The 12,741-nt window shown below is 27.3% G+C and overlaps 1 protein-coding gene across 3 annotated transcripts in view; it reads right to left on the reverse strand.

Moving 5' to 3' along the window:
* The window catches only part of LOC122509876, a 296,814-nt gene that overhangs the window by 172,113 nt on the left and 111,960 nt on the right, over nt 1-12,741 (reverse strand). For all 3 annotated transcript variants that reach the window (XM_043624180.1, XM_043624181.1, XM_043624179.1), the window contains exon 5: nt 8,109-8,386. In XM_043624180.1, the coding sequence (XP_043480115.1) occupies nt 8,109-8,386 (278 nt within the window). The remainder of the gene's footprint in view (nt 1-8,108; nt 8,387-12,741) is intronic.

Raw genomic sequence — 12,741 nt, forward strand, 5'->3', positions numbered from 1 at the left:
TTCTCATTTCATTCTCTTGTGTGATCTACTGAATAAAAAAATTTTGTCCGACATGATTTTAGGGTGTGTCACGGTAAATAACTCAAAAACATACCCGGTACATTTTTATGTTGTATGTAAATGGTTAATTAATTAATTATTTATTTAATTACAAATTAATAATTATGGGTTTTCTGAATACAAATCTGTAATCGATGTTAAAAAAAATTATTTCCAAAGAAAAATCCAAAAAATGCATAAGTACACAGGAAAAAAAAAGTCTGACTCCGTTTACACCTTAAATTCAGCCCATGTATTTCACATAAGTCTGTCCTTGTTTAATGGGGCTGACTCCGTTTACACCGTAAATTCAGCCTCGAAAACGGGCTAAAAGTAAAACTTTTTTTTTAGTGTGTAGTTTTTGAGAATAATGCGTTTTTCGATTTTTTTTCCTCTCCATAAGTTCCAAAAAACTCAAAATTTTGAGTTAAAAATTTCAAAAAGTTATTTTTAAGTGGGTAGGAATGAATGGGGAAAAATATATTCGGGTCACTTTTTCCATACTTATTTGGCTATACCCTATCACATGAAATTGCCCATATGTATATATGTGCATTACCATACGTGGCAAATAGCATGACCATGGTTTTTGACATTTTACTCAAAAACTATATTTTTAAAAAATTTGGAAAAAATATATGTTAAAGGGGACATTATAAGGTACTTTTTACAACAAAAGAGACGGGTAAGAATGGGCCAGATGAATGCTGCGAGGAAAAACAGAATTTCTTTCGAGCGCGAGCAAAAGCGGGCTAAATGGCTATCCCATTTTTGCTCTTAGTCAAAAGTTGATCCGCTTTTGCTCGCACCGTGAAGTCTATAGTAATGTCGAGATACGAGCCGTCGCTACATTTTGACAATTTGACGTTTTATTCCTTTTCGTTTAATTTACTTATATTTAATTGTTTTAATGCGTGAATAATAGGTAATAATAATTATAAATTATTATTTTATTTTTTTATTATATATTATATATTAATTATATATTATATTTTTATTATATTATTTTTATTTAATAATTATAAATTATTATTTTGTTAATATTACGTTTGATTCCATTTCGTTTATTTTACTTTTATTTAATTGTTTCAATGTGTGAATAATAAAATAAGAATAAATAATAAAAATAATAATAATAACCCAATGGGAAAAAAACCATTGGCGCATTAATGGCCCAATAATGGGAGCCACCATTCCATTATTGTCCCATTATTGGCACCCAATAATGGACCACTAATGGTAAAATCGTGGGATGTCCACGCCGATGCCAATAATTGGCAAACCATTATTGGCACATTATTGGCTGCCATTAAAAAACCAATAATAAAAAAATTTTTTTTATTAAATTTTATTAAATAATAAATTTATTTATTTAATAATTACTTTATTTATTATTATTATTATTATTATTATTTATTATTATTAAAAATAATTATTTTTTTAATTAATTATGTTATAGAAATGGTTATTATTTTCTATCACATCGAAATGTGAATAACCCATTCGTTCAGAGTCTAAAAATTATTTACCTCACATCCATCAGTGCAAAAATAGGAGAGGACGGGCAGAATAAAATTCTACAAATATTCGTGAGAATGCTGCCTCCTTATATACTTTTCAAGTTTCATGTTAGTTGCGAGAGAGTTTGAAACAACACCTCCTACGGAGCGTTGAGCGAACTACATACAATTACTTACCGACGCTGCAGAAATTTTCATGTAGTAAGTATGTAGTTCGCTCAACGCTCCGTAGGAGGTGTTGTTTCAAACTCTCTCGCAACTAACATGAAACTTGAATAGTATATAAAGAGGCAGCATTCTCACGAATATTTGTAGAATTTTATTCTGCCCGTCCTCTCCTATTTTTGCACTGATGGATGTGAGGTAAATAATTTTTAGACTCTGAACGAATGGGTTATTCACATTTCGATGTGATAGAAAATAATACCCATTTCTATAAAATAATTAATTAAAAAAATTAATATTTTTAATAATAATAAATAATAATAAATAAAATAATTATTAAATAAATAAATAAATTTATTATTTAATAAAATTTAATAAAAAAATTTTTTTTTATTATTGGTTTTTTAATGGCAGCCAATAATGTGCCAATAATGGTTTGCCAATTATTGGCATCGGCGTGGACATCCCACGATTTTACCATTAGTGGTCCATTATTGGGTGCCAATAATAAACCTAGAGAAAACCAATGGCTTCCAATATTGGGCCATTAATGCACCAATGGTAGACTAATGGCCATTTCCCATTGGGAATGTGTGAATATTGATAGAATATTCCTTTAAAGTGAACAGAATATTTCTTCCAAAACTTATTTTTAATATTTTGTTGTTGTTGAAAAATTTGTTAGTTACATTAAAAATATGATCATGTTATTTATTTATTTATTTATATGTAGGTAAATAATTTCCTAATATTTTTCAAGTTTTTAACATGCTAATTTTTACTGGAAAACTTTTTCATTTTTCTCGAACATTTTTCTCGAAAAATTATTTTCAAAAGGTTGTTAAATAACAAATTTTAATAATTGAAATTAACAAAAAATTTCAAGTCAAAATTCCTAAACATTATAACTCTATTTCTTCCAAAGTTCAATTATTAAAATTTTTTTAATAAAAGTTTAGTTTCATAAGTCAATTTCAATTATTGTAATAAAATTTTTTAGAAATTCAATTATGTTTAAAAAATCGCATTAAAAATTCCTTAAAATGTAATTAATGACCTAAATTTGTAAAAAAAAGTAAGTATTTCAAATATACAAAAATTTGTATTTCAAATTTCCTACATTTCTATTATTTACAAACTTTTTAACAAAAATTATATTTCAAATTAATTATTTTCAAAAAATTATAGTATGAAATTTAAGGCAAATTTTTAGCAATTAAAATTTACAAATATTCGTAGTTTAATTTTTCTAAAATTCAATTTTTATTAAATATACATTAGAATTTAGATTGAAATTTTAAATAATTAAATTTTAATGTGCCTGAAGTTGCCATCGATGCTCAGCATCGAAATTTTTTTTTCATCAGACCATCAATTTTTTTGCATTTTCGTACTCAAGTAGGTACCCAATAAATACCTAATAAGTTTCGTCCTATTATCAATAGGGGAAAGTTGTCAAATCAACCCCTAAATTTAAAAAAATAAAAAAGATAGGAAAAAATTGTTATTTAAAAACTAATAACGAGACCATAAATTTTATTGCATAAAATGCATTCACTCGATGCCCAATGAATACAAAAAAATTTTAACCCGCAAGTCGATAGGAGAAAGTTGTCATTTTCAACCCTTAATATTTAAAAAATCAAAAAAAAAATTACAAAAAAATTTATTAAAATTGCAGTTATCCTTTGACCAGCCATTTTCTTTTTGTTTATTGTTTCTACATACTCCACTAATAATGAAAAATAATTTCAGAAAAATCACAGCCCGGAAAACTTGATTTTTCTGCCCGTAAAAATTAAAAAATTGAAAAAAATTAGAAAAAAATTTGTGAAAATTACAATTATCTTTTGACCAGGGATTTTCTTTTTGTTTATTGCTTCTACATACTCCACTAATAAGTAAAAATAATTTCAGAAAAATCGCCGCCCGGAAAACTTGATTTTTCTGCCCGAAAAATTGAAAAAAAAATTAGAAAAAAATTTGTTAAAATTACAGTTATCTTTTGACCAGGGATTTTCTTTTTGTTTATTGCTTCTACATACTCCACTAATAAGTAAAAATAATTTCAGAAAAATTGCCGCCCGGAAAACTTGATTTTTCTGCCCGTAAAAATTAAAAAATTGAAAAAAAATTAGAAAAAAATTTGTGAAAATTACAATTATCTTTTGACCAGCGATTTTCTTTTTGTTTATTGCTTCTACATACTCCACTAATAAGTAAAAATAATTTCAGAAAAATCTATTTTTCAATTATTATTGTTTACAACAATTTAAAAAAATTATTATATGTTTTATTAATTGCCTAGTGATCTTCTTGGATTATCTTGAACTGATTTAAATCATGTGCAGTAACGGAATAAGAAATAAAAGTCCATTTTAAAAAATTGTATTAATTTGTTAACTTTGATTAAACTAAAAATTTGGTAGTCCCTATTCGATTTTCGTTCGTTGTGCTAAACGTGGAAAGCAACGTAGCGAGCCTTTAAATCTCAAGGTAAGCCGAAAATTGCCGAACGCACCCGAGCTAGTACCTAACAGGCAAACACTCAAGTTCGCGGAGAGAACAGGCGACGTTGAGAGTTTGTGTTGGAGAATTACTTCGGGTGTATTCGGGTAATCTCGTCTTCCCGTAGGATTTAAAGTATCGCTGCATTGCCCGAGCACTGAACGAATGCCAAAAGAAGACACGATAAATAAACATCTCCCCTTGAATTGCACAATTCGGACAAATGGCAACTGTGATTTTAACAATTTTTTTTCTTATCTTTTTTAGTTTTACTAATATTTACGGGCAAAAAGTAAAACTTTCCGGAAGGCAATTTTTTTAAAATTATGTACACATATTAGAGGAATATGTAGAAGTAATAACAAAGAAGAAAAAATCCCTGGTCAAAAAACAACTGTAATTTTTACATTTTTTTTTAATTTCTTAATTTTTTCATTTTTACGGGCAAAAAATCAAAGTTTCCGGTCGACGAATTTTTTGAAATTTTGTTGATACATTAGGGAAATATGTAGAAGTAAGAAACAAGAAGAAAATCTCTCGTCAAAAGAAATTTGTAATTTTCACCATTTTTTTACCTATTTTTTCTTAATTTTTTTGTTTTTACGGGCAAAAAAGTCAAAGTTTCCAGGCGACAATTTTTTTGAAATTGTGTAGATACATTAGGGGAATGTGTAGAAGTAAGAAGAGGAAGAAAATCTCTGGTCAAAAGACATCTGTAATTTTTACAATTTTTTTCTTATTTTTTTTTTGTTTTTATGGTCAAAAAAATCAAGTTTTCCGGGCGGCGATTTTTCTGAAATTTTTAAAAAAAATTTAAAAAATTGAAAAAAAAAATTGAAAAATTGAAATTTTTTTTTTTTTTTTATTAGTTATCTTTTGACCAGGGATTTTCTTTTTGTTTATTGCTTGTACATAGCAATAAACAAAAAGAAAATCCCTGGTCAAAAGATAACTGTAATTTTAACAAATTTTTTTCTAATTTTTTTTTCAATTTTTCGGGCATAAAAATCAAGTTTTCCGGGCGGCGATTTTTCTGAAATTATTTTTACTTATTAGTGGAGTATGTAGAAGCAATAAACAAAAAGAAAATCCCTGGTCAAAAGATAATTGTAATTTTCACAAATTTTTTTCTAATTTTTTTTTAATTTTTACGGACAGAAAAATCAAGTTTTCCGGGCGGCAATTTCTCTGAAATTGTTTTTACTTATTAGTGGAGTATGTAGAAGCAATAAACAAAAAGAAAATCCCTGGTCAAAAGATAACTGTAATTTTAACAAATTTTTTTCTAATTTTTTTTTCAATTTTTCGGGCATAAAAATCAAGTTTTCCGGGCGGCGATTTTTCTGGAATTATTTTTACTTATTAGTGGAGTATGTAGAAGCAATAAACAAAAAGAAAATCCCTGGTCAAAGGATAATTGTAATTTTCACAAATTTTTTTTTAACTTTTTTTTCAATTTTTTAATTTTTACGGGCAAAAAAGTCAAGTTTTCCGGGCGGCGATTTTTCTGAAATTATTTTTACTTATTAGTGGAGTAGATAGAAACAATAAGCAAAAAGAAAATCGCTGGTCAAAGGATAACTGCAATTTTAATAAAGTTTTTTGTAATTTTTTTTCGATTTTTTAAATATTAAGGGTTAAAAATGACAACTTTCCCCTATCGATTTGGGGGTCAAAATTTTTTTGTATTCATTGGGCATCGAGTGAATGAATTTTATGCAATAAAATTTATGGTCTCGTTATTAGTTTTTAAATAACAATTTTTTCCTATTTTTTTTTATTTTTTTAAATTTAGGGGTTGATTTAACAACTTTCCCCTATCGATAATAGGACGAAACTTATTAGGTATTTATTGGGTACCTACTTGAGTAAGAAAATGCAAAAAAATTGATGGTCTGCTGAAAAAAAATTTTCGATGCTGAGCATCGATGGCAACTTCAGGCACATAAATTTTAGACTTATTAAAATTTGAAAGAATTGAATTTTTTTATTTAATATACAATATATTTATTTAAAAAAAATTAATTTTAATTTGTTTAAAATTTAAAGTAATTGAATCTAAATTTAAATACCTAAAACTTGAAATAATTATATTATTCTTAAATTAAAATTTTAAAAAATTGAATTTGTTAATTAATTTTGAAATAATATCATTATAAGTATTAAAGTGGTAATAATATAAAATATATGGGAAAAGTGAAACGGGCAAAAATGAATCTTAAAATGAGTGCGGGCAAAAACGGAATATATCTGTATCCCTTTCTTGCGCGCAGTGAAATCTTATCCCGCTTTTGCTCGCAGCCAAAAGTAATTCGTTTTTCCTCGTAGCGTAACATTTGTTTCGTTCTTCCGCGCTTACGAAAACTTGACTCACTTTTGCTTGCACTGTTATTTTATACCACTTTTACTTTAAGCCCCTCAATATATATAGTGGTTGCTGGGCCCTTTGAATCTTTGCTGGGGAGGAATGCGAAAGAGGAAAAGCGGAAACGTAGAGTAGAGAGAGACAGAGATAGAAAAGACACAGAAAGGCGCGCGGTCAGGGAAATCGACGAGTAAGGCCCAGCTAGACTAATTTTTCTACATGTCGATGTCGAAAAAGTCAACCCAAGGGAAGATACCACATTTTCACGAAGTTGAGACCTTCAAAAAGAAGGGTTCTCAACTTGTGCAGTGGTGTTTTTCTTTCGCGGAATTTTCACATACATGTGACCGGTATCAATTAGAAGTTAAGACTTTGCTTAAATTCTGTTACTCGGGGGTTTTTGGGGTCACTAATGGAGGCTCCGGATCTTAAAATGGCACTTTCAGCATTGATTTTAAATAGTAAAAGTGCCCTTTTTAGATCCGGAGCCTCAGTTACGAATTCGATGTTAGTTTTCAAAAATTCAAAATGTCGTATCCAATATGGCGAAAAAAATTTTTATATTTATATTTCATGTAAAATTATGTTTTTGTATAATTTTTTGAACAAGTTAGTTTAAATTCGTCGCTAAAAACACTAAAATTGAAATTAAAAAAACGCGCACGACGGATTTTGAAATTTTTTTTGGAAAATGTTCAGTTCCAACAAAAATTTTGGAAATGAAGCAACTTGAGGGTTGAAATTGGTTTCAGGGTACCGTGGTAACAATATTCTTATGATATAAAATAATGATTTGAACATTTATTAGAACATTGTTTTGAGTATGTAATCGTTCTTAGTGTGAATCAAAACATTCTTTAGGGTCTGGGAAAAAGTGAAACTTTTGTCTGGAGATCAAGGAAAAGTCAGGGAGAAACAAAGCTAAATCTATCGAATGAATTTTTTAGTTTCTCGTAAACTTTTTTACTCTCGATATCTGCTCTCGAAATCTGAATTACTAATTAATTTAGTAGAAAACTATTTTAGAATTGAAAAGTACAATTCGATAATTTTCGGAATTTTTGACTTTGGTTAAAAAATATCGTGCATGTAATGAAGAAACTGATAGTTTGTTGGAAAGCTAATACACCCGGTGAAGAGTCCCGACAAGTTCTTCTTTCCTTAAATATTGCATCAGTTTAAAAACTAGACTTGCAGTCTAAGTGCCATTTCAGAGAAAGTTGTGTAAAATTCATCAACTCATTCACTGGCAGAAGTCGAGAGTCACTTATATTCGTCAAGCACTCAACTATCATTGCACTAAGTTAGTCCTTTAAAAATAAAGACGACACTCTGCGTTTTTTAAAATATAAATATATGTGTTCCAAAATGCTTTTATAAATTTCGTAAATCGCAATTACCGCACGTTTGTTATACCATTAGAGTTGTAATTAGCCCCGCGGGTGGTTATTTAAAAGACAATTTTCCTAATTGCGCAACTTTTTCAATGAAAAGAGAAATGAAAATTTTACCTTCTTCAACCAAGATCGCCAGAGATCACGATCCCATGGATGATGGAATCCCAAATAAAGATGTCTGGTTTCCTCGAATGGTGCATTATCATCATTATCCTCCTCCTTCTCTTTATTTTGCTGCATTTGGTTTGTGAGGCCATTTTGCAATTGTTGCTGAACTATCCGCGGAAATCCTGTTACTCTCAATACCAGTTTCCCCAATCGTGAGGGCGCATAACAAACTGCACCACCATTGTCACCCAACTCAATCCATTCTGGCTGAGAATTCTGACATGCTGAAATAATCCAAAACAGTCAAATTCAGAACTCACTTTGTTCGAAATTGTTTTCGGTAACTTTTTCTATACAAGCGCCGAGTAAATTTATAATTTAATTTCACAATTGTTCTACAAAATGTTTCTAACTGGATTTTTCTTTCTTTGGAAAACTATATTTTTTCCCTTTCAAAATGAAAAAAATAAAGTAATTTTTTATTTTCCGTTGGGAAACATCCAAAGCCTTTCGATTTTTTGAAAAAGAGAGTACGAATTTTCTATATATAGAAAATTTGCAGTATGGGATAAAAACATTTCTATTGAATATTGATACTTGTTTGAATGTTGGTTCGGTGGAAAAAATGTTTAATTAAAAGAGACAATTTTTATCTCAAGCAATTATAATTTATTTGAGTTAAATAAAAATGTTCTTTTTTAAGTTTTAAATGTTGAACTAAACGACGATTTTTAATTAATGTTTTTTAGTATTAACTTTACTCAGGCTTCGCGTTCGCTCTCATCTACTAAAACCTACTATTTACTACTTTTTTTACATTATGCTACTATTTGGGTACTGTTTTTTAGATTTCAGCCACTAACAGCTACTATTTCTGTTCTTTTAGAGAATTTACACTACTTTAAATTCGTTAATACTAGAAATCAAAAAACTATTTTCAAAAATTATAATTAAATTCTTCAAAACTTTTCAAAAAATATTCAAAATTCAATTAGTTTTAATATCTAGTATTTTCATAAAATTTCGCAAAACAATTCAATGATTTAAAAAAAGATTGATAAAATTCTCTGCAAGAATTCAATTCTTTTCATAAATAATAAAATTTTTACAGGAATTTAATTAATTTAGAATAACATTTTCAAAAAAATTTCGAAAAAATCATTAAATTTAACAAAATTTTTATACAATAATTCAAATACATTCACAAATAATAACATTTTTCATGAAAATTTAATTTTTCAAAAACAAATTTTTGATAAAATTCTAAGCAAGAATTCAATTCTTTTCATAAATAATAAAACTCATAGAAAAATTTCAATTATTTTTTATACTATTTTAAATTAATTAATCGAAAAATTCAATTATTTTTACAAATAAAGTTTTGCAGAAGAATTCAATTATTTAAAATAAAATGTTCATACCTAATATTTAATATATTTTGAAAAAATTCATTATTTAAAACAATTTTTATAAAATTCTTATGAAGAATTCAATTATTTTCAAAAATAACAAAATTTTTCACAGAAATTTAATTCTTTTTAAACAGCAATTATCTACGATTTTTATGATATTTTACAAAAGAATTCAAATATTTAATAACAATTTTGATAAAATTCTTCAATTATTTTCATGAGTAGTAAAGTTTTTAAACATTAAATTATTTTCTTATAAATAATTAAACTCATCGCAGGATTTCAATTATTTTTACTTACAATTTTACAGGAATATTGCTCAAAAATGTGATTATTCTTAAAAATTTAATTTCAATTCCTCGAAAAAAACAATTATTTAAAAAAATTTTAATAAAATACTTGATTACGAAGTTTTGAATTTGCATAAAGAAAAGTTTTTAAAAATATACAAATTATATAATATAAAATGCTATACAAATACAAAAAAAATAATTTTTAACAATCAGTTGTAGAAAATTAAACAATGAAAATGTTTTATTATTTAAATAGGAAGAATATGTTTCGTATTATCTATTATATGACCAATTTGATTAACTCTTTTACTGTCCAAAGTTTTATTGTGCATTAAACTCGGTTATTATTTTGATGTTTAATTATCAAGTAAATGATGGAAATTCATAAATTATTACTTCCGAGGATAATCAGTACAGGTGTTTAAATTATTCGACAATCCTGAAGAGAAAATATTTTACATTAATTTGCATATAATGTGCTATATTTCCCCGATAAACAAGAATTATTTATTGCACTGAGAAAACAGTTTGTTTAATCCAAACATAAATAGACAACCAAAATAAATGACCGACTTAAGTGTAGTTAATAGCAGATAAATATTGAATAGTAAATTGTCGAATCAATAATTGTTGAAACAAGTAATTGTTAATATTTACTTACTTTTAACTCATTACACTGATGAGAAACCATTACATTTCATTCAGATACAGAAATAATTTTAAGTGATTTCGTTTAATGAAAATCAGTTTATGAGCTTAACTCTAATATATAGAAAATATATACTACTTTGATTCAAAAATATTATTTGATTGAATAATTATATTTAGGGGAGGCTGGGGCTAAATGTTAAACTGTGAAAACAGTTAAAATTCATTATCTTTCGAACGGAAATAGTTATAGAGCATTGCAATTTTGATTATAGAAAGATGTTATCACTCTAAGTCAATTTTAGATTTATTCTCATCGCCAAAAGTATTTTAGCCTATTTAAGTCCCCCTGAAGATGTAGAGTAGAGGGGGGTAATGTAGTGCACTTGCTTTACTGACTAAACGAATGAATTGAATTACTTGCCGTTGGTATGGTAGGGTTAAGGTATCAAATTATAGTAATGTATATTATTTTGGCTTTATTGTGCTTCTTCTAAAAGAAGTTGTGGCGTCACTTCAAAAACACTAGATTTCGAAACCATATTTCCGTTTTTTTAGTGACTTTTAGTGACTGAAAATGTAAGGCTCGTTAAAAAAGTATCAAGTAAGTGCTTTTTCCATGTAAAATTTACTCAGGGTGTCTAGCGAACCGGGAAATCGGGAAAAACCGGGAAAAACCCGGGAATTTGATTCGACCTCAAAAAACCGGGAAAAACCCGGGAATTTTCTATTTATAGGGTATTTTTTGAATTATGACATAGAAAAAATTAAAATTTTTTTCAAAGCGTAATATAATAACACGGTCACAACTCAAATCGTCAAGGGTAAATTGATAGTATGAAGCAGTAGTAAAAATAATAACTTAAATTTTATTTAAAACTAACTTTAGTACACGTTATATTATAAAAGTTAAAGGATTTTTACTATTATTATTTTTATATAACAATTTATAGGTATATAATACGTAACAAATTTTATAAGAAGAAATTAAGAATCTTCTGTGATATAGGAAAGGCAAAGATTTTACTTTTTAAAACTAAATATGGGGCATTCCATTTCAAAACGATCCTCCTTATAAACAATTGACATTGTAAGGCAATTTTTAAATCATTATTTCTTATATTTATTAAAGCCAAACTTTATTTACTATTAGTGGTTTTAAAACAAAAATTTCTCAACTTTATAATGGTAGAAAATTTTTTTTTAAATAATAGAATTTATGAAAAAAATTAAGTTTGAAAGATAACCTTTTTGAATATCTCAAAACACGTTGCATCCGATTTTTTTAAAACTTATGTCAAAATAAAGCTTAAATATTCTAGTTTAATTCTATGTAAACATTATAATGAGCAATTCATGGTTTGAGAAATTAATTAAATTTTACAAGTATTTCAAAGTATTTTTTTTTCAAATTTTTCCACACTTCAACCTCTAACATCTTTGTAAAATTTAACAAATTTCTTAAATTCCCCTGAATTGACAATTATATTATAAAGTTGAGAAATTTTTATAAGGGAAATTTTGATATTCTATGTCAAGTTTTTAGAAATTATTGTATAACTTTAATCATTGTAATTTAATAAAACAACATTTAATTACGTAAATAATGTTATTGATAAACATTTAATTAATTATGTTTTTAAATCCTTTGTGAATATCCGGGAAAATTATTCAAGAACCCGGGAAAAAACCGGGAAAAACCCGGGAATTTTAAATTGACGAATCGCTAGACACCCTGTTACTTCTGAACACAAATTTAGTATTGTTTTGACGTTTAATTTTGTTTTTATTGAGATATTGAAGTCAACGTGAAAAAAGTGATTGGGGCATTGTAGTGCACGGGATTGGGGGCAATGTAGTGCAATTACACAGAAAAAAACTATACTCAAAATGAGTATCATATGATACTCATTTTGAAGTGCAACAAAAATGATACCCCTTCGACTCATTCTGAGTTTCTGGGGAAAAGACTCAAAATGAGTAAAATCGGGATCATTTTGAGTTTATGAAACAATTACAATAACATATTGGAATAACTGGGAATAATTCATAAAAATATGAATTAAAATAATTGTTTATAATGAATAAACACTTTGCACTTGTCAAAACATTAATACTTGAAGTCGATTTATCGCGTTTATGAGAAATGAAAAACGAATTTTTAGGTTAGACATTTGTGAATTGACTGACAGGGATGGCAACCATGTAAACACGAAACATGCGAAACACAAAAAAAGTAACGGCGCAACGCGCAGCAGACATTTTCTACAGTTGTTGCCAACATAA

This window comes from Leptopilina heterotoma, unplaced genomic scaffold (assembly GCF_015476425.1).
Source record: "Leptopilina heterotoma isolate Lh14 unplaced genomic scaffold, ASM1547642v1 Lhet_63, whole genome shotgun sequence".
NCBI classification, from domain to species: Eukaryota; Metazoa; Arthropoda; class Insecta; order Hymenoptera; family Figitidae; genus Leptopilina; species Leptopilina heterotoma.